The 23,248-nt window shown below is 42.4% G+C and overlaps 1 protein-coding gene across 1 annotated transcript in view; it reads right to left on the minus strand.

The window, feature by feature from the left end:
* The window catches only part of TAFA1 (TAFA chemokine like family member 1), a 48,990-nt gene extending 27,829 nt beyond the window's left edge, over positions 1-21,161 (minus strand). The window contains exons 1-2 of the mRNA XM_009646010.2: positions 21,101-21,161; positions 19,433-19,573 (exon numbers count right to left, since the gene is read on the minus strand). Of these exons, the coding sequence (XP_009644305.1) occupies positions 19,433-19,573; positions 21,101-21,161 (202 nt within the window). The remainder of the gene's footprint in view (positions 1-19,432; positions 19,574-21,100) is intronic.
* Between the last annotated feature and the right edge of the window lie 2,087 nt (positions 21,162-23,248).

Below are 23,248 nucleotides of genomic sequence, written 5' to 3' on the forward strand. Positions count from 1 at the left end.
ACTGTTTTTAGATTACAGCAGGATGACCAATACTTAAATTGAATAGCAAGTAAAAACCTGAGTATCTAAAATATTACTATAGAGGGAAATACGAGACACAAGGAACAACAAACTGAACAGTAGGCTGGAGAACAGAACAAGGTGTATCATCAGCACAGGGAGTCCTAGAAGAGAGTACAGCACATCAGCTTGACACTAGACCTTGGTGAAGGTGATTGACTACGTTAGCGTTTTGCAGGCAGGGGAAAATAAGAGAAATGAGCAACTTGCCCAAACGAGCTAGTAGAAGAACCAAGCAGAAAAGTCAAGACCAAGGCTATGGTCTTAATTTCCACTGGCTGTAACATTGCGTTTCCTTGGAAAAGGAAATTATATTAAAATAGCCAGTCTTGAGAATATCCCCCTGAAGACCCTCTGTGTGTGCATGGCCAGGGACAGGAACAGAGGCTGGAGGGATCCTGGAGGGAAACGGCGTTGCTGCAACACCAGCATAAGTGCAAAGACCAAAGGGGCAGCTAAACCAAAACAGATTGCATCATTAAATCACATTTCTTTCTGAAAGGGATGAAGATTAATCAAGACAGAACTAAAAGTGAGTCTTTGATAAAATGCTTAAGTGGCCACACTTGAACTGCAAATTATTTGCATCAACTAGAGGATGAAACAGTAGTTTTCCATTATGCTGCAGGAAATAGCGGCTTGCTAAATAACTCTTTTAACTTTCCTCTGGCACCTATTGATTATATCCAATAGAAATTAAGAGTAGAAGGCAATTAAGTTCAAAATTTAATGGTGTTCTGCTCCTGTTAATTTACTGCCTGACCTGATCAATACATTACACTGGATAACAATCTATTCCAGCAAGGCTTGGTTCCTCCAGTGTCCCTTCCACTGAAATTATAATAATGACAAACAACTATATTTTAAGCAAAAAATACAAAAAATTAATAAAATAACATATAAAATAATTAAAAATTGGATTATTCACTGTGGTGGTGAAAACAGCTTAAAACTAAATTGACTTTTACAACACAGAGCTTAGACTGTCAAAATATTAGATAAGCTACAACCTCAGCCTCACAGAACCCTCTGGAAATCGAAATCTCAAGCAAGTTTTAAACATCTCACATACACAGCAGTATGAAAAACCACCCTTAATCTAGAGGGCAAAATTGAAGTGTGAAACTAAAGATCAATGGTAGCGAAAGCAACAATATTGTGCTGTAGTTGTTCTTTTTTGTACATAATAGTTAAGGTCTCTAGGTAAATAAATACAGTATAGGCTTTAGGTATAACAAGCTCTATCAAAACCTGGAAGTTCTAGTTGATTTGCATTAGGGTGCAGGGTTTTTTTGGGACCTCTCTCTAAAACCTTATAAGTACTTTCAAAAAAAACCTGAGCCAATTTCCTAAAGAAAGCAGCGGTGCGGTGGCGTTTGTCACCCCCTTTTATTCTCAGGGGTGCACAGAGGTAGGATGAGGGGCAGGCAAGCCTCCATCTCCCACCAACATGCCTTGAGTGGGCTGCTGGTTCCCACAGCGCCACGCAACATTGGGTGGTCCTGGGGACCACAGGGATGCTCCTTCAGCCCCATCCTGCCGACATAATCCTTTAAGTGGACAATCCATGTTCAATCGGTGACCAGCAGCCCAGCATGCGTCAAACAACGGAGCATTTATCCAGGGAGGTATCTCCTTCCAGGAGCAGAATCATCAAGTGACTGTCTCTCCCTGAGTGTGTCTATGTTCACACATGCATGCCTATGTAACTGGCTGAATTTCATCACTTTTTTTGCCAAAATTCAACATGTCAGCATAAGTCAAAACAAAATATGATGAGGCTTTCTGAAAATATCCTCTTCACTGATCGGCTGTATCCCTACCAGCATTCACTGTGTAGCCAGCACACCATTAATCACTATGAAACATTTTCATTTATTTTGACACCAAAGAGAAATTGGAAGGAAGAGTATTTTTGAACGGGAATGGAAAGCAAGCTATAGGAATATCTCCTTTTACTTTAGAGTTTCCCCAGACTGAGTGCAGAACAGGACCTTGTGGGTCTGCCCCCCCTGCCTCTACCCCCCATACACTGTTTTTATCTCATCCTTCACAGATACAGTAACATTGATCCAAACTCCGTAAGGTTTTAACCTATTTAGTTACGGCACGCTTTTTCAGGTTTCTTAGAAAGAAAAGAATTCCAAACGTTTGAGGTTATTTACTGTATCCTACGTTACCTAATGCAGCAAGTTGGCTCCCACTCTGCAGCGTAACCTCTCTTCACTCCTGTGCTGCCCACAGCCCAATTCTTCTTTTTTTTCCCTACGCAAAGCCTGTGCTTTTGCCCTCACTGGATGCCTGCCTTATTTTGTAGCACAGACTAGCAGAGTGTGGTTCCTTGTTAGATTGTGGAGTGCAAGTATAGCCCCCTTGGTCTCTGCAAAACTCCTGGCAAGAATGCCTCAACATCTATGGTGGTGTTTTCTTAGTAAAAAAAAACCAACCAAACAAAAATAATATTGTAATAATTCCAGGCACCTGTCATTCTTAGCTGAAAAAATACGGTAGGAAGCAGCAGCATCTACATTGTTTGGTATGTTGTGGTATGCTATGAAGTGAGCGAATATAAGGGTAGACATAACCAAAATACATTGTACGAGCAGGACACTACACTAACAGAGCTGATTTATATTCTGCAGAAAGCTACATTTAGCAAGACCTAATATTTCAGAAAAAGCTAGCAGAACAAGCACACGATCCATACCCTAAGCACAGGGATACTGCAGTAAGCCTTGCCCATAATTCTGCTCAAAATCTGTGGACTCAGCAGAGGCAGGAAGGGCTCTTGCTGGCCCTTTCACTGCTTCTGAGTTCTTCCAGCACTGCTGATGTTCCCAGCTACGCATTTCCTCCAGGTCCATGACTACTCGACAGTCATAGTTAGGAAAGGAAAGTTAAAAAAAAAATAGGAACATCAGAATAAAAATGCAGCAAAATTCAGCAAAATGCAATTAGTACTTCCTAAAATGGCATAAGTATCCACCAAAAAACCAGAGCTGGCACTCATGATGGTGGCAAAGATGCAGCCTAACAGGTCATTAAGTTCCAGGTGCTTCTTACAGGATTTCTACTAACAAGGCACCGTTGAAATCAAGACTGCATCTATCGCCTTGCACTTTTAGTAGCGCTCAGTAACAGAGATCAGTATGTTATATTTACTTCTTATCTCCTACTATGTAAAGCAGAGCCTAGCAAATACTTCACGGTTAGCAATTTATTTGATTTAGGAATGTACTTTGCGCTCATGAACAATCTGCTCACTGTGTTGATTACTCTTTGGTTATTTTAGAACTATTTGGTGAAAAATTTCAAAAAGGGGCCAGTTTGCTCTCCAGCTACAGCAGTAACATGTCAGGCACGCACTACTTGGAGTTTATTAGCTGGGTTGAAATCCTTCAGTCTAAACCGCGGCCAATTTATTCCTGTAACACTACTTCCTCAGGGTCATCATCTGTATGGATTAGACCTGAGACCTGGAGGTTGTTTAAAAACATGAATTTCTATTGCTATTACTATTGGTTTAATAGTAATCCAATAATAAATGACTCTAATCCCCTTTTTCTTTTCAAATGCCAGACTATTTTTCTTTACAAATACAGAGAGGAAAGGGAAAAAAGCCTTAATTGAAGGAGGTTAAATCAGCACAGCAGAAGTTCATTCCAGGGGTTAATTTATAAAAGCATTCACAGGCAGGTTTTTTTTCCTATACCAACTATGTTTATTTTAACAGTTAGGCTATACTATTTCTGGCATTTCTGCCCCACACTTCCATATTGCATCGTATTTAGGGTCAGGGTAGCCTTTTCACACCACCTCTACTGACCTTTATGGGACTGCCTTCCTCACCTCTGAAGACCAGGAGGGGAAAAAAAGAAAAAAAAAAAAAAAATCACCTTCAGTTCAGGCTGCTGCTGGTGCAAGTGGCAAAGCAGCCTCAGGATTTGCCTTCTGAGTCCCCAGGGTCTGGCTTGGCCAAAACAGCCTGAAGGTGCAAATTGCCCACAGCTGCTCCCCACCAGCAGCCTCTAAGGGCAAGGTCCCATCAAACCAGAGCTGGAGGCTCTCATGCAGGGTTCATGCCTAATCAGAGCTACTGATTTTGGAAACTAGCACAGAGCAGTGGGAGGCTGCCAACACTAACTTCCTAAAGGTTAATAATTACAACTACGTTTTGGCTGATATTTTCAAAGCTGCCTAGAGGGAATGGATGCCCAGTCCCCATTAATTTTAATAGGAACTGGGCAGGCATAGTCCTTATGAGCCTCTGACTATTTCAGCCTATTACTGTTGGTGACATAAGGTTTGATATTGCAGGAGGCTGATTACCTGCTGGGAGCACTGAAGCTAATGCAGCTCCTATATTTTGGCTTGAAAATTGAATATGCAAAATGCAGGAAGAGTCTGGCTATGCTTACCATAAATAATGAGTTTAAAATGAAAGTGGTTCACATGGAAAGGGTCTAACCCAAAGCTTGTTACAAACGAGCGTTCCTGATTATTTTGGAAATATACTGATTCAATACAGTGCACACGTGCGGGAGGTTTTGCTAAAGGCCTTTGCATAGGGGTTGCTACATTTGGAGCATAAGCTTCTAACCTGGTTTGCCAACTTATTCCCTTTATTATGAAATTGCATCAGCTTTCAAAAGGTTTTCAGTGCCAGTAAACAGTAACAGTAAAACACAGATCTGGGTGGTATATAATTACATTTGAATTTTAGGAATTTCAAAACTTCCCCCATTCATTTTATTTACCATACCTGACTTACACACAATACATTTAGACCACGTCCACTGTAATCACAGTCATTTCTGATCACAGTTTCCATCCTGCCATGTTTTAATGAGCAAACTCAGCTGGGAAATCTGCAAACTCAAACTAACATGTTTTGCAAGAATCCCCACTTATGGGCACCAGGGGTCATTTGAAGAAAGCAAGCCAGGTAGCAAGGCTATAATTCACTTAATTTGTGTTTGCAAATGCTGTTGTCTTTGCAATGACCACACAGAACTTACAAGCGCTGTTTCAGAGAAGTAGGAGAAATGGATTCTGCAATACTCCCTCATTACTGCTCATCCAGGGAAGTCCAGCACTGCCATCTCCAACAAACAGAATAGATTAAGAGAATCTAAGTCAATACTTGCAATGGAGAATTAATTGGTTCCATTGCTAAAAGTGATTTATCAGCACATTAATGCAAATAAACGGATATAAAAAAGATATCAATGTTGGCCAACCAAACAATAAAAAATTAGTGTATCAAATAAGTCAAACTGTAACTACAGACTCCAAAATAGGATGAAACTTTTCCATATATCTGCTTGGCAATTTTTTCCTTCCTTCTTTTATTAATAAATTCGCAAGACTGGTAAAACATTTCTGTTTTCAAAAATTGCATTTCAAAAACCATCACACAACCCCCCCAACTTTACCCTTTAGTTGGTATGAAATGCAGCTGCTGGAAGACTAATGTGATTTGTTTGTTATGAGATTTTTTTGTTTGTTTGTTAGAAGATATTTTTTTCTTGGCCAGAATGAATCAATTCTTGCTATATTAAAGGCAAAGCATATATGCAGTTGGTTGTGTCTCTAACACACGAATGAATTCTTATGAGTTTGTCTACAGCTCTTTTTCTTGACTTATATCAGACCCCAGTACCTCCATTGTTCACCAGTGTGCTGCCGTGCAATTTTATCAAATAATACCAATTTCCTTGCCTTATGTGGGTATGGCAAAAGACACTGGAAGTCTGCAAAACTAGCTGGCATTCCTACTGGGAAGCTGTTGCCAACCTCCTCTAAGAGTTAGGACTGTTCTTCTCACTACCAATCCACATTTAATGATGGGGAGTTCATATTGTTTTCTTAGCCTTTCTCCATTCCTGGTGCTCACACACCGATCTGACAACTGATTCATTCTCCTTCACCCTTTGCATTGCTGCCCTGAGAATCTTTTCTCTCAATAGAAGCTGCCCGTTCTCCTGAGCAGCCAAAGCCATTTGCCACACCGGGGCCCCCAAGTTAATTCTCCTCCTTTTTTGAAGCTGAGTGGCCAGAACTGCACATCCACCCCAGGAAAAGACCCAGCACTCTGCTCCAGAGAAGCATTATGCTTCTCCAGCTCTGCCCCAAATTCCTCACCTGATTCCCAGCCTGACATTCAGATGAACCAAATTCATCACAATACACAGCCAAATGAGGAATGAACAGCACCAGTGCAATAATGAGGCCAGGCCTTTGCTGCCGAGCTGAATCCCAGAGGAAACACAACCTGTCAAAATCTGTAAGGATTTTCTCCTTCGTTTCTTTGTTCCTGTGCTCTGTGGTTCAAAGCAGCGGTCGCTCTCCTTTCCCCCATCCTGCTCAGAGCAATAGGTATCTGTGTCCCTGGAATGGGATACAAGTGTTCATTACACTAATGGGCTTTGGTTTGGTTTTGGTTTTTTTTTTATGTAACAGAGACTACAGGTGCTCTTGTTTTAAAATACATTCAGCCAGTTAGCTGTTTTCAAGAGGAGGAAAGGAAATTTCCAAAGGAAATAGAATTCATTTGATATTTGCATAAATATATTACATACAACCGCATTTGATGGTATTTCGTGGAGGGATCTGAAGAAAAAGGAGAGGGTGTTTTGTAATAAAACAACCACTACAGAGATATGTTTTCTACTCTCATTTGAGCTAATGGGAGATTTGCCATTGTCCTCACTTAGGACAGTGTCATTTGCTTCTCAATTCCATTCCTGAGTGATGGTTTGCGCTGATGTTTCACCTTGCTGTTCGTGAGTTCTGGGCACATTACAAAGATAAAAAAAAAAATGTACTGACCATGCACATGCATCTTGAAAACTCTGCTGTATGCTTGCTGCCTAGGAATTGTAATCAAAAGGAAATGATTATACAAGACCACATATTAAAAACAATCCATCTGCCTACAGAATAGGTTTTATGTACTAATGACACAGGGCAGAATGCTTAAATTGTAGAGCACAGCTCCTTCCCACACTGCTGTCTTTCGCATGATAGTTTCAAAAGGGAGAGACAGCACTTTTTGAATATTATTGAATTTTGCCATACTACATCAGCACTTGTGCTTGCTTAACCTTGAGCAGTTATTGTAGTAAACTGAATGGTCTACAGAAACATTTAACTCCCAAAGAGGAATAATGCTCTCTTTGAGATACCGGATTAGTAAACTGCTTTCTGACACCTGCCTATAGAGACCCATTCCAAAATCTGCAGGCTATGTACGTGCTGAATGGTACGCTTCCTCGACACAAAGCCTGGGAGTTGAAATAAATTCCTCGCTTGCAATGCACTTACTTGATTCATAAAATGTAAGGCAATTCTGCAGTGTTAATGCATGGAAATCACCCCAAACAGACTATGGGCTGGCAAACAGCTGAGGGGTTTGGGTCCTACAGCTACCTGGCTGTCTTCTGAGAGGAGGAGCTGGAAATGTGTCTGTGATCAATTTTATGGATAATCAATTCTCTGAAATCAATTAAGCACTTGTTGACTTGTCCGCCTCTAGTTGCAGTTGCCAGATTAATTCATGTAGTTCAACACAACGGACAATCCCCGTGCTAAATTAGTGACTCTTAGTTGAACTCGCTGCATCAATAAAAGGATTAACGATGTGTATTCTTCTCACAAAGATTTGGTCGTTGTCTCTTTAAAATTTCAGTGTGTAATAACTTCAGGTTCTCGTCCCTTAATTTAAAGAGAGCACACTATGGAGCAGCATTTTCCATTTTTGCTTAATCATCCACTTCTTTTGTGTTCAAATCCTAATCCTACAAACCACATTCAGGCCTTGTGAGCAGGCTCCATGTTTATAGGCAGAAGGTAGCTTCAAAAGAAAAGAAAAAAAGACTTCATGCTTAGCAATACTTCGATCACGTATTTTCTATACTATATTAAAGACACCTGTAGACAAGCAGCATTTCACAGCCCTGGTGCACTGAAAATACAGTGTCTGATGCAGAAAAGATGTATGATGTGAGCTTATGCAGAATTAGCCATTTAGTAAGATGGTCCTTCCTGGCAGAGATAGATTATCATCTGAATTTCTGCAACGATCTGGTGTAAGGGGATAATGCACAGATGCTAACCCAACCTTAACATTTCTCTAAGCTCCTCTTGGCCACTGATTAGCTGAACGCTGGTCCCATATATTCCCTAAAGGCCACAAGCAAGGATTAATAGCCAGTTGCCATTCTGTTCATTTTCCTAAACTCAACAAACCATGTCCTCATTTGGCACAAACTAGCAGGTCTCTCTGGATTTCAAGAGCCAGTTTACACCCGCTGAAAACCCGTCCCTGGGTGTCAAACCATGTTCTGAATGCCTTTTGAATGTTGTACTTGGACCGCGCACGTGTGCTTTGCCACACAAGACACAAATAAACCCAGTGCTTGTTTAAAGGCATGGTGTAAAGGTTTAAATCTTTTACTCCTGAGGTGCCACACATCCTATAGCAGCTGGCAACATCATTCCATGCCAATTTAGTAAAAGGTGGCAAGGCCCTTTCGCTACCTTGCTGTGATGGGTACAAATACATCAAGTGTTGTACACACGAGTCCCTCCTAGATATTCAGATCTTACTCTTCTGAGCTACTTCTGTGTTGCCCCTCAGGCAAAGCTTTCTGGCTCTATCACACCGCTGCTCACCCCAGCCTTGTGATCTCTTCTTGGACAGGTGTTTTTCATCTAGATCCTGGCATTTGGAAATCCCTCCCTCAGCATTGCTGGATGCCCGCCTGTTGTGAGAGAAGACTCCCTTAGCATCGCTGAAGCTTTTTTCCCCCCTACATCTGTCAACTGTAGATTTGCAGATAGGTTGCAGGGGGCTGCTGCCCCTCTTCTGGGCTAATCTGGGCTCACTGAGGTACATCTGTGTATGCAAAAGCTGAAAAAAACCCTTCTCTTGGTTGTTCTCTGTGCTTGGCCAGCAGCATGCCTGATCCTTATGCTACCTGAACTCCCGGGGCTCACCTGCATGGTCCTGCCTGTGGCTTCACCCCTGTGAGAGAATTTTTTCTGTGAATTTAGGCTCTTTTCCCACCCAGCTTGTGCTTCTTTTTCCCTGCGGTGCCTGGCGTACCAGCGTGGCCAGCTGCCCTCCGTGCCTGCACTCCTTGCTTCCAAAACCCCTTACCAGGCTCTTTCCAGTGCTGTGATTAACACTTAATGCTACCTATAAGAGGAGAAAACTCCTACTGTTTTTCCATTTAGCCTCTAGCGGGCTTATTGCAAGTATTTTAGAGAAAGGTTATTTTCCTCTGTATGGAGGTGAGGAAATTATATGTCCCTGTGCATCTTCACGCTGCTACGTGGCTGTGCCATTCCCTAATTTCACCCTAAGGCTGCTGCTCGTGCACCTTGGTCGGCTGCGAGGGCTCTGCTCTGTGTCAGCATGGAAACCTGTCAGCTGGAGCCTGGAAAAATGACCACCGCTCACACAGATGGAGGTAGTGCCATGACTTATGGCTTTTTTCCCCTCTTAAGTAGAAAAAGAAAATGTTTTTTTCTGGGGAACTTGGGATTTAAGTAAGCTCTCTGCACTTCATCAGGGGCGGATTAGTCAGCTGTTCTATGGGCTTGATATTAAAAAGGGTGGTTGCTTTGCTACGCAGGAAACCGCAATGTCAATTGGAAAAGAAAGAAGCGTAAGACATAGGTAGGGAGATAAATTATAGCTGAGATGAAGATGTACTCACATAAACCCACAGTCAGACGATCTCATTAGCTGCACCATCTTCACACCAGAAAGACATCATCATCTGTCTGCTTCTCCCTAATGCCCGGTGGATGTTTGCATGCGGCACAAACAACGCAGCCCCGGCTGGGAGATGGGGAAGCGCCTAACTCGGCAGCCCTCACTGCGGACCTCGGCTCAGCTTGGCCACAGATCCGACCCTTGAATATCCTCTCCCCTGTGTGCCTTAATCACTGGTAACACACACGCACACATCTGAGCAGCATTTTGATGTACTGCCCGTGGCAGGATGACGCTACAGAATGTGCACAGAGATACACATGCACATCTATATGTTTGTACATATATTTGTTCAGGGAGAAGCATGGCCTCTCCGCTCTCCCCGGGGTGCTTACCGATGGCCCCGGGTTCAGGAGATGAACCTGTGCTCTGACACAAAAGCTCACCCACCATCAGCAGGGTCGGGCACGTACCCCCCCCTCTGCTCCCTTCAGCCTCTGCTCTGCAGATTAGAAGGCAAACTGGTAATGAGAGCTGCTGTGCCTTGGTAAATGAACTAATTACTCTGCGTCGTCACTGCCAGTTTTGCTTTTGCTCCCACTGAAGTCAGCACCTCTCAGGATCTGGCTGCAATTTCAGGGTGGCTGCAAGGGCATTTCAAGAAGACGTGTTTCTGGACAAAAGCAAAGTCTTAAAATATTTTGGTACACAGGCTTTTCTCTCTCTCTCCCCTTTTTAATCGTGCATGTGATATGCTGATTTTTTTTTTTTGAGCTTACTGAACGGGTGTTAGTGGGGAACAGATACATTTTTTTCTTACTTACAAATGAAGCAATCTGAATTCACCAAATCAAAAAAATACAAGTCTCCTGCTCAGTTCCAGTGGTGCTGCAGAAGGACAGGGCTATAGATTTTCCCAGGAGTGTGGAATAATTCACCAAGCCTGCTCGTTATTCATATAGACAGTGCATTAATAATCTGGGACCCTGAGATCTCTTCTTATCTAGGCCGAAGCACAGCTAGAGGGATGAGAAGCTGACTCCTTGGATTTCAAAAAACATTTTTTCCCCCTTTCTTCAAGAAATAAGAATTGATTGAAAGTATTTTCACAGAGTGGAAAAAAAAGGCTTTCTGGTGATACCACCTAAAGTACACATTAGATAAATAGAAAACTATTGGCTTTGTGACTGTGAACCATTTTCACTTGATGTAAGTGCTGATAGATACAGGATTATATCTAACAAAGCATTTACTAAGGACCTGACCCTAAGTCAATAGGAGTCTTTCATTTGGCTCTACAGGGCTCGAATCCTGCGCTCACTCCGGGGAGAGCCAGGAAGTTTCTGTGTTTCCCGCGCCCACCTCTTGGCCGCTGCGAGCTGGGTAGCGTGGGCGCTGCGGGGGGACACATGGGCTGAGCACCAGCACAGGGACCCACGAGGGAATACGCTACACCTCCGTGCTGCAGGAGCGCAGTGCTCTTGAATTATGAATACTCACTCTACAGTAGACATCTTATCCATAATTTAAAAAAATAAAATAATTTAGCTCGTGCCGACAGCGTGGCTGCGCTTACTGTCTGCCCAAGGAGTGACATAGCAGGTATGACCTTTTCATTTGCAGGTCCTGGGTGAGAGAAGGGAGGGCAAACGCCAGCAAAGGGAACAAGTGCTGATGAATGCCATCCTCTCTCTGCTCCCACTATTGCACATGGCAAAATCATGGAATCATAGAATGTTTTGGGTTGGGAGGGACCTTTAGAAGCCATCTAGCCCAACTCCCCTGCAAGGAGCAGGGACCCCTTTAACCAGATCAGGTTGCTCACAGCCCCGTCCAACCTGGCCTGGAATGTTCCCAGGGATGGGGCCTCCACCACCTCTCTGGGCAACCTGTTCCAGTGTTTCACCACCCTCATTGTAAAGAATTTCTTCCTTATATCTAGTCTAAATAAGGATGTGCAGCACCAACCATCCAGTAGCACGGCTGGAGAGTTGTGAGGTGCTGGCCCAGAGAGGCATTAAAAGTCACAGTGCTCTTAATGGTCATTAAGACTTGTGTTTAGTTTGTTAATGCTGTCCTGATGAAAGTCTGTTGCAAATTCACAGGGCTGTATGGTGGCTAGTGATGGACAATCCTGAAACTAATAGAAATCTGAAGGATGTACATGCATGTTAATATTTTGTATGCTACAGAATGATTTGAAACTTGATGTGATCCAATGCCAGTCTGGGAGAAAGGGAAATACTGGATTCATTTCATTTTATTGTTCTGTATCAGTGAGTGATTGCCCTTTCCCTTGATGCATGACTGGTATAAAACAGGACAACAGCAAGCCATGGAGAGTTAAAACACTCGTCCTGCTGCCTGAGAGCTAGCGCTTGAAATCCTGTGTTGCAGACAACATGGAATCAGATAATCTCAGATCTCTGCAGAGACCTTTTTTACAGGAATAATTTAGAGGGAGAGATACTGCACAGCATTTTAGTAGCACCTTCCTTTTTCTTCATTTTGACCAGTTGTTGTGGTTTAACCCCAGCCGGCAACTCAGCCCCATGCAGCCACTCGCTCATTCCCCCTTGGTGGGATGCGGGAGAGAATCAGAAGGGTAAAAGTGAGAAAACTCATGGGTTGAGATAAAAACAGTTTAACAGGTAAAGCAAAAGCTGCACACACAAGCAGAGCCCCAATGTGGGGCTCAAAGTGTTTCAGATAACGACAGGCTCGACTGGAATGTGCTAGATCAAATTTATAGCTGTTATTGCTCTTTAGCTATTAATTGCTTGCTTTCCTTACTGTATATTAGAGTCTAGTGCTCGTTAGTGGCTGCGTTTTGCTTTTGCTGTTTGCTGTACTGCTTATCATCATCCTCTGCTGTACCCGGGAACGCTTTGATAATGTCCATGGCCATGCCTGGGCTGGCAGACGGCCAGGGCATTGCTGATGTCCCTGCACTGCTGTACCGGACAGGCTGGGACTCCAGGGTGAACTTGAGTTGAAGGGACTGTGACCTGTGGGTGAGTGCACATGGGAGCAGGACACCCCAAAACATCTGTGGTTGTGGAGAAGGTACAGCTCAAATCATCTGTAGCATCAGAGGATGGGAAGGGTGGTGGTGGGTAATGAGAATGTACTGGATAGTGTGAGACTTGAGCATGATGTAAGTTGTATGGAATAAGGGGTGGAGAATGTGCTGGTTTCAGCTGGGATAGAGTTAGTTTTCTTCATAGAAGCTATTGAGGGGATATGGTTTGGATTTGTGCTGGGAGCAGTGTTGATAACACAGGGATGTTTTGGTTACTGCTGAGCAGGGCTTACACAGAGCCAAGGCCATTTCTGCCTCTCATCCCACCCCACCAGCGAGTGGCTGGGGGGGCACAAGGAGCTGGGCCCACAGGAAGGAGGGGGTGAATTCCTTGTTTTGCTTTGCTTGCATGCGCAGCTTTTGCTTTACCCATTAAACTGTCTTTATCTCAACCCACGAGTTTTCTAACTTTTGCCCTTCTGATTCTCTCCCCCATCCCACCGAGGGGCAGCGTGGGGCTGAGTTGCCAGATGGGGTTAAACCATGACACCAGTGTTAAAACCACCTCATTTCATAAAAGCACTGGCAACATGCACAACCTGCATGAAAGTCCCTTTGTGACTGATTTCAAAAGCCAGTGCAGGTGTTTTTCTGTTATTCTATACTCTGTGGTCCAACAAATTTCACAGATAATTGTGCAAGAAATATTGAGGCTGCCTCTGAAAGAGTTTAAAAAAAGACAGGAAGAAGATTGAAGGGAACAAAAAATTCAAGCATTAAAAAAAATGTGCATCTAAGAGCATCATTAACCGTAACACAGTAAACTTCAGTATAGATGAACAAATTATGTATTATTCAAAGGCCTCAAAGAACACACAGGCATAACCACCTACTGACTGTGCAGAATGGTTCAATACCACTGTAAATGATATGGTACAAAGCACATTATTCACAGTATAAAAGTGACAGTATTAAAATTATAAATATCTTGTATTCCTATTACATTTTTATAGCAATCATAGGAAGTATTAAAGCTGAGAAAATATTACCAGAGCTTTTCTGTTAATATTTACTCAGTAACCCCACAAGCTCACTTGGCCTCTGTTCCCACCTCCTTCTCACTGGCTATTTGTGACCAGTCCTGTGGTATCCTGGGAGGAACGTGAGCAGCTGCTGCAAAGTACTGGAGAGTATCCTTACAAGGAATTGGAAATTTCCAAATAGGAGAATTTTTACGTGCTTTCAATGAGAGTGTAGAAAAGGTGGTGACTCCCATGTCCAATCAAACATTTATGTTGTATATACTGAGTACAAAATGAACTGCTTGAAAAAAGCCAAAACAACAAACCAAACCAAAAAAAAAAGAAAAAAAGAAAATGAAGTGGCCACAAGACTGCTTTGCTAATGGAAGCAGCCAAAGAAAACTGCAAGTCATGGGTAGACAAGCTATAAAGAACAAACAAACAAAGACGTAAGTGTATTAATCAATCCACTGCTGCCACTTGCTCATTGCTCTCTGGCTCATACAGCTGAATTTATTCATGCTGCAGAAGAAAACTCAGAAAGGTGACATCAATTTTGCATGAAGATTAGGTCAATGAAGAATGAGAGGTGGACATTACAGTCCTGACCCAAATATGACAGTGTTGGTATAACCTTTCCATTTGATACTGTCACAACAAAGTTATTCTGATGTTATGAAACCTCATGTGATGTCAAGACCTGGTAGAACCACCAAACCCAGTGCAGTCTGCAGCCATTTATTTAAAGAACATGTCTTGGGTTGTAAGAGAGCAAAAGCAAAATAAAAAACACTTTTGTGGAGGCACTGTGAATGCAAATCCCCCAATAATATTTAAATATTTTGAGAGTATTCTGAGTACATCTAGAAAAGGTTCAAACAGCAATTTTAAAGGTATTTAAGTCACAGTTTTTCATCAGGGTTTCACTGTGTTCACTGTGTTCCACACTTAGAAGGAAGATGGGGCAGGAAAAGAAAGCTCTGATGAAGTAATGAACAAGATTAAGAATGCCTCCACATTATGCATGAACAACAGAAGAAATCTTGGTCCCACTTACTGTGAAAGATGTACTGGAAATGGTGAAAAATTCTTTAAAAAGTCAAATATCTATTTTTTAAAAAGAGAAATACATGGGGTGTGTGTGTGTGTGTTCTTTTTCATTTTAGTGTATTGTTTTAGTTTATGTGGAAAACCAAAAATTAACTGAAGAAAAAACAACTAAAATTTTGGAGCCACTGACTGACCTTTATTCACAGAGGTGAACAGATTTTCTAAAGGATGCGGGCTTGACACCTGAAAGGACAATCATCATGTGCCCACCGACCCCACCAGCAAGATGTAAGAGGACTTGCTATAAAGAAGCAGAAGACATTACTGAGAACATCTCACTTTGATAACCACAAAAGAAGAAATTGGTTAATAAAGAAAAGGACTAAAACCTCAGCCCATGGGAGAAATTGTACTAGTGACAGCTAGCATGGGGACAAATCCCAGCTATTTGTGCTGACACCTGAGTGCCCTCATAAGCTCACTGAGCCTACTGCAGGAGGAGGAAAATTCATGGGCTTCTGAAACAAGGAAGAAAAGCTGTTTGTAAACATAGTGGAGAGGAAAGGTGCGAATTCAGAAGCATGTCTAAGAAACCCTTGCGGAAATGACCTGCACGTCACACAAAAAGCACATGCTCACTGCAGGGGGGTTGGACTAGATGACCACTAGTGGTCCCTTCCAACCCTAAACATTCTATGATTCTATGATTCTATGATTCTAACAGGAAAACGAGACAGAGCAGGTCCAGCAAAGAGTGAAGCTGGAGGGGTCTGCATGCCAGCCTGAGCTGCAAACTCAAGCCCCGTGCTGGCCCTGCTTGGGCAGGATGAGAGATCAGGAGCTTGCTCTGGCACCTTCAAGACAGCCAATGCACACGCCGTGTCCACCAGCATTGCTGCGGAGCCGGTCAGGAACGCCCTAAGCTGCACAGGTCCCTTGTGCTCTGGAGGAGGAGGGCTGGGGACTCTCTGGACATGCTCAACACTGTTTTCCCCCTAAAAAAAGGGATTCTCTCAAGCTGCTGCAACACAGATGAAGTAAATCCTTTTGGGACTTGCTCTGGAGAGGTAAATGGGCAAATGGAGAAAATAACAACAGGCTTTGGAGCGAGCTGAACAGACTGATGCCCGTGGTATGTGCTACGGCCAAGTGACACACGAGATAGATTGTAGGGAGGGAAGGGAGCATTCAAACCCATCCTTCAAAAAAAAAAAAAGAACTGGAAGTAGTGAAGGGAATCGTGAAAGTAAACATGCAACAGAAGAGGAAAAGAAACAGAAGCTGGCACCTCTGTTTCATGACAAGATTTGACTTTTGTTTTGTTCTCTGTTGCTTCTACACAATTCATTGGTGACTGAGGCAGGGTTTAGGACAGCATCTACTGAATGAGCAGCAAGAAATAATTTATAACTTCTGAGGCTGCCACAGCCTGGCCTCCCTATATTTTTTTAAGATGAGGCCCCAAAGAAAAAGTTTGCTGGACTTGGCAGGAAGTGATGCTTGGGAATACATGGCAACTTCCCACTTCTAATAGCACAAATAACACATACTCTGCCTGGATTTCAGTTTATTCAGGAGGAGGACTGCATATGTGAGTCCTACGTACTACGATGGTGTGCTACCCATGATGAGATCTCACAACAAGAGGACAAAAAGATGATTTATCACCCCTGATACTTATTAAAAAGGTTAAACTGACTCCTACGTATAATTGTATCCTCTCTTAAACAGCAGACAAAGCTAGCTCTCCACGCAGTCCCACCTGCGCAGCCCGGTTGTGTCCTGGAGCAATGGCTGGTGGGAGTGGAAAGCAATGCAATCTCTCCTCTGCAACATGAACTCAAACCGTTGAAGCATCAGCCTTGATTAGGTGTTTTGTGATGAAATTGGACTGAGAACCACCAAAAGCTTCATTCTGATCCCATTAAGCCACAGTTTGGCCAGTGATAGAAACAGGGCAAGACTGAGGTTCAGTTTGTTTTATGCACACTGCTAAATAGCCATCAGGTGGACATGACTTGAGGCAATAATCAACCACCCATGGGAGCCAAACTGCTAACATGGGATCTCCCAGTCTTCGTCACTTCTCAAAGGTGATCAGTCTGTTCGGGTGCGAGTATACTGCTGTACCCGAGCACCCAAGGATTTTTAATTAATGGTCCCAAGAAAGCTTTCTTAGTGACAGATTATGGCTTGAAATCGTATAACGTGTAAAACCCAGTGTGAGATTAAATGGTCTTAATCCTTTCAATATGGAAGGTAAAGAAGGTAGAAAGTTGCAGGTGACCTTTTGAAATGTCCTCATGTACGAAAGAAACAGCAAATCCCAAATCTTTGTGTGAGTTAAAGTACTGATGTCAATAGGACTCCCATGGGAAGTTTTGGGAGTTTGCCTTAGCAAAACCAGAACGACTAAGTAGGTCAAAGTTTTGACTTAAAACAGGTCAGTGTGTCAAAAGTCACTAAGTAAAGTCTGGGATAAAACAAAGGCCAAAGAAAATGCCCCTTCTATTAATTTTTATGAGCAGCATATTGGGCTTTTGAACCGTTCATCAGCCATCTACAAAAGAAACTATGGGCTGACTACAACAGCTAAACTTGAAAGGGGAAGACATTCCTTTGTAGTTCACGTTTGCTGGCTTTGAAGTCATTGTGAGTCTTACCAGCAACTTCAATGGGACTAGCTTTGCACTTTTATATTAGCCATTGTTTTATCCTTACTCCTTTCAAAATTCCAGACAATAACATTTCTTTTTATTGTAATCCTGACAGAGCAATTAGGCTCCAGTCCACACCTGCACCTGACTTTTTTTCTTAACACAGTATTCTTTGAGCTCCTCTCCTCTGAACAGAATTATGAGATCTGAATTAATGGTGTCTCTCTGCTCTATCCGGTGCCTCTGTTTTTCATGACCTGCTGAAGAACATGAAATTCTTCAAGGCTTGTACAGCTGATCTTTGGTTAAGACCAGCTGTAGGTTTCACCTACGGTTTTATGAGTGTGCTTAACAGAAAAACAAAAGCTTCTTTTTTATCAGGGTAATTAAGCAACAACAGAATGACAGAATGTGGATTAAGGCGTAGTCCTTCACAGGTGCATTCATAGTGTGTTTTTAGTCATGAGTTCAGAAGATGAATCACATTCCCAATGTAACAAGCTATGAATTATTGCCTCATAATTTAAAAATTTGAAAGCGTTTTTGAAATAATAAAACATTTTCTTTCTATCTATAAACCAGATACACACACACCACGAATACTCCCTGCGAAAGCATGAGGTTCTCCTCCCTCCACGGCACCCCTGATCTCTCATCATTTTAGTGTTCAATGTGCAAGCCCCAGAGCTTTGCCTACACAGTCCCCCATGCCCACCAGTACTCCTGTCTAACTTGGGGCTACAGCTGGAACAGCCCCTGCTCCCTTGCTAGCGCCTTTGCAGCATGTGATTGGGGAAAGGAACCCAGAAGAAACCATTTTTCCCAATATTTGCTTGTACAGCTCCCCCCTCTTGCTCACCTGGGGGGAAGCTGAATGCCAAACAACAGTCTCAAGGAGGAAATATTGGGTGGTTCCAAAACTGGCAGCTATGCTGCCACCCCTGGACATCCAGCCACGGGAAGGATGAGGAGAGCCCCGGGCAGTGCCCACCTCGTCTCTAGCCAAAATGACCCCTGGATCTTTGAAGCACCTTTGGGCTGCGGGGTGGTATATATAATGGCACAGACCTTTACCATAAAGAGTAGCGGAGAACTTTTATGGGATATACTGTTCCACAAAGCTGCTGCACAGAGGGATTCTGCAACACGGAGTGGCTTGTTTGGAAAGGGTAACTAATGGGATTAGTGCCACTTACTCCCCGTCCTCTTATGTGATTTATATTTTGCTAAGCACTTCCAAGCCACGGCTCTCTCCCCGATTACTGCATGGGTTCACCTTGCAGCGGTGGCAGGGGAGCCCCAGGGAGAGATACGCCCTGTGGAGCTAGACCTGATATGAGACCCAGACACAAATAACATGGTGTTTTTCCTTCAGCAAAACATACCCATGACAAGAAACAGCACCAGAGATTTCAAAAGACAAAGATTTTTCCTAGCTTACTGTAATGTTTGTTACAGGACAAGACCACAGGAATAATTTATCTTTTTTGCCACTGACTTTTCAAATGGCTAATTAAATCAAAATGAATGGTTGTTGTCTTTTGAAATATTTATGAATCAAAACTAATGTGGCACCGGTGGGGGAGCCCTGTGAAGTGACGCAAGGGATAATTTTGTCCAGATATTTATTAAGGGCTTGATCCTGCCACAGCATCTGTTATACTTATCTAAGGGCCTGTACTGAATGCTAGACTCTCATTTTGGTCAGTAAATCTTAATGTGACCCACGTGCACTGGAGTAGTAGGCAAGGTGGTGTAAATGTATGTTTATGCTTATAGATTTTTCTGTTTTGTTAAATGGAGGCCACAACAAAGTTCCTATGCATAATCTATAGACTTAAAGCTATTTGCTGGATGGTACACAAACAGAGACATATATACAGGAGGAGCTACTTGCCATCAACACAGGAAGGTCTGTTTCTTGTAGTCCCAGCCACTTTCCCAGGTAGACAGGAGCATTTTACTGTTTGTGATCTTTCCTCAATTCGATTCTTATTACAGCATCTGTGTGCTGCTATAACTTCACACGTTCCTCCTTCTGGCAAAAAAGAAAAAAGAAAAAAAAGAAAAAAGAAAAAGAGAATATTGACACTCTGATTAGGAAGAGCAGCAGTGGCTAATCAAAGCACCCAGGCGTGCTCCTGTCTGTGTCTCTGCACAGCTTCTATACAGGTGGGATTACTAAGTTATTTCTCCTATTATATGTGCTCCTGAATAAGCCAGGCACTGCTATATTTCAGTTTTAATAGGAAATGCAGAGAAACGTCCCTCTAGAGTAGATATAGCTTGCCTGTCTTATATTAGAAGCTTCTCTGACATCAGCTGACTCTTTGGCCTAAAAATGACTGAGTCAAGGTCCGGGCCTGATGAAATGTAGGTAAGATAGCACAGTAAATGTGTAACAACTGTTGGCTGATTTTATGCTTGTAATATTGGAGGCCTCTTCTCCCAAATATTCTCTTGGACAAGGACAGGGGCTAAGGGAATCTATATAGAAATAAGCTTTTCTCCACGAATTTGATTCTACACCAGTACTCAGCCCTTAGGGAATGACAATCAGCCTCTGCAAATTACAGGATGGTTCAACAGCCCTTCCTTTTGCTACCCCACTTGCTAAATTGGCAGTTTTAAGGGCAGGAAACATTTCCATGGTGTGCAAGATCACCAGGCTTAATTTGTCTTCTCCCTAATTGTTCATTATGAACATTTGCAATAGTTTGATTAGGTGGAAAACACAAAGGAGTGATAGACAGATAGATGGTGGCTTCAGGTTTATGAATTCTTGGTGTCTGTGGCATATGTTATGCACAGAAATGAAGCGTCGGGTGTATATTCCCATTCACCTTAGCAGTGCAGTGCGAGGAGGTGAGACACCACAGTGGGCTAATGCACTGCCCAAGTAATTTCTTGATTCCTCAGTTCAGACTGTATTTAGCTCATAATCACCAAGTATTTAATAGTGCCAGTCTGTTCCCCCCACATACTTGGCTACTTCATGAAACTGCAGCATAAATTTGGCAGGATTTATTTAAACTTAGCACAAAACATCGTGCACAGCCTACTGAAGTGCAGGAAGTGTAAGGTTTGCTAGAAAAGAAAGCATCGTTACTTTATGCCACTATGAAATGCTAACTGTACATTGCTTTTACTATAGCATAAAAAGCATTATTCCTAGCTTTGCCTTTCACTTTTCTTCTTGAAACAGCTTGGGGAGCTTCTGAACGCTATAGTAACCCTGCAGCCAGGTAGGAGTATAAGCAGCGTGGAGATGCTGATCCACATCTGGCTGTCAACAAGGGATTTTGGAAGAGGTCTGGGAGTCCAGTGGCATCTCCCTGGGCAGGAGGGAGTCCTGTTATCTGGTGATTCTACAAATGTGGTATTTCTGTAGTGAAGCACTGGGGTAGATGGGCAGGGAGGACTGTCCCTCGACTGTATGCTGTTAAGGTCATATGGCGGTGTGCCATAAGGTGTACCCACAGTATTAAGTGGTGCAACTAGCAAGGAACAGGGACTCCACAAAGTGTGGAAATGCTTTATAATATTACATTTTCAAACCACTGACCTTCCAGGGCATGGATGAGAGCCTGTCCATTAGGGCAAATGAGCTTAGGTTGCATGGTCATGGGGTTAAGCACTGATGAGTTTGCAGGCATGAGACAAGCCTAACTCTGCAGTAAACATTTAACTCATCTGGAGAGAAATTCTGCTTCATGTATTAGTTATTAGGTGCATTTGGCCTGCTGACACAAGCTTTTTGAAAGCGAATAGGTGCCACAGAAGAGAGTTCCCAACAACTCAGAAAGCCATCATCTGACAAATGGTCTTTTAAGTGTCTCTCAGGAGCAAGAGGAACTGTGACAATCAACTCAGCCCCAAATGCTTGTATTTTTCTATAAAGTTATTCTTCAGATAAACTCCCTGTTCCCCCATCCAAATCATATTGAAAGCAATGAAAAAATTCTCATTGGTTTAATTCATCTTATGGCCATGCCCTTAGAGAAGAAATATTTGTGATTTTATTGATTGCAACCTCAACAATAAAGATATTGTACTTAGTAATAAGCATTTCTAATTTTAGACTACATGGACTGCATAGTAAATATCCGTGAATAAGCTAAATGTGTAATTTTCTCTATTAATTTGCTGTATGAGTACTAATAACCACATGAGCTAGTCTTGCTTATTTGGTTATCTATCCAAAATAATGGGTTGCAGTGGATGAGCTTTATAACACCTTTAATTGTTATGTGGAAGCTCAAGTTGCTGCAGCAATAAAGAATTTAACTCAAAGTGTATAGTTGTTTAGGAGTGGCAAAACATAATGAAACTATAAAAGCAATGAAAAGCCACTTTTTTTACCACCAGACAGTTAAGTACATTAATTGGAACTTCTATCTGCATGGGCTATAACTGTATTGCAAACAATAGTAATAACAGTAATAAAAAGACCCTTCCCAGTGCTGACACAGAAGAAAAAATCCATCTCACATGGAGAAAGTTATGCATGTTACACACCTGGTTTTCCTCGAAAATTTGTTACATGGGATCAGATTTTTCTATTAAAGCATGTTTAGCCTATGAAAGACTACTGGATAGCATTGCATGCAGTGAGTTTTGCTGTTATATGTTTTAGCAACCACGCCTATACACGTTAGACTTTTCAAAAGCCGTATATGAAATGGGAATAGATAGAGGTACCCAGACAAATACAAAAGGACACAGTGAGACTAGGAAAATGCCTCACTGAAAAAAACACACTCTCAGATACGTTAGTCACTGAAATATATATACCACAAATATACTGGGGGGGATTCAAATTAAATCTCTATTTCAGCTGTACAAATGAGGAAACAAGTTAGAGCAGGGAGAGGAACACGAATCAGTCTTCAGTTTCCACTGCAAAAAAAAATTGAACATGTTCAGATGTATATGTGAGGTACCTTTTTATTCTGTGTTTTTTATTGTTTATTTTCAACTTTCTTTTGGGGGTGGGGTGGGGTGGGGTGGGGAAGAGTACCAAGAAATGCTGTAATATCAGTATCTGAGGACTTCTGCGTCTGAGCCAGTGATTTTTTCTCAGTGGTTCTTCTAGATTACGGGAAGACCTGTTGAGATGTTACAGTGCTGGGAGTCCTGAAAAAATGTGAATTATTGACCTGATATGCTGTGAGTGCAGCTAAAGTTTAAATCCTTGTCACAAAGAACAGAAATGTCTTTTTTTTGAGGTTTATGGTCTATTGAGCTAAGGTAGCTTCTGGCTTTGTTTCCACAATAACAGCCTCATCCAACCCATTCAAGTCAATAGGGGATTTGCCATTGATCTTAAAAGGAGAGGAAAGGGCCCTAAAAATCCTCTCAGTAAGTGTCTTCTGAATGTTTTGTTGACAGTTACATTTCATGCAGTGGCTGCTTTATCCACCTGGCAAGAAAAATATCTTATGTTTTTTTAATTCCCTCCTTAAAAAGGATTAGAAATGGAATAGGAACTTGCAAACCAGGAATAGCTTTGCTCTTTCTTCAAGAAGCTTGAGAGGTAAACGCAAATGTCCTAAGGTGGCTTATATCCTCCTCACACCAAACATTAGCAGGACATGACACCTCCGTTCACAGGATGCCCTTGGCTTTGCATGAAGGAAACGTGATGCTTACCAAAGCAAGAGGGACAGAACTGGCTGCTGGGAAGGATTCTGGGCTGTTGAAGGTAGCACCT

The sequence above is a fragment of the Egretta garzetta genome, unplaced genomic scaffold (genome assembly GCF_000687185.1).
Source record: "Egretta garzetta isolate BGI_Z169 unplaced genomic scaffold, ASM68718v1 scaffold228, whole genome shotgun sequence".
Taxonomy (NCBI): Eukaryota; Metazoa; Chordata; class Aves; order Pelecaniformes; family Ardeidae; genus Egretta; species Egretta garzetta.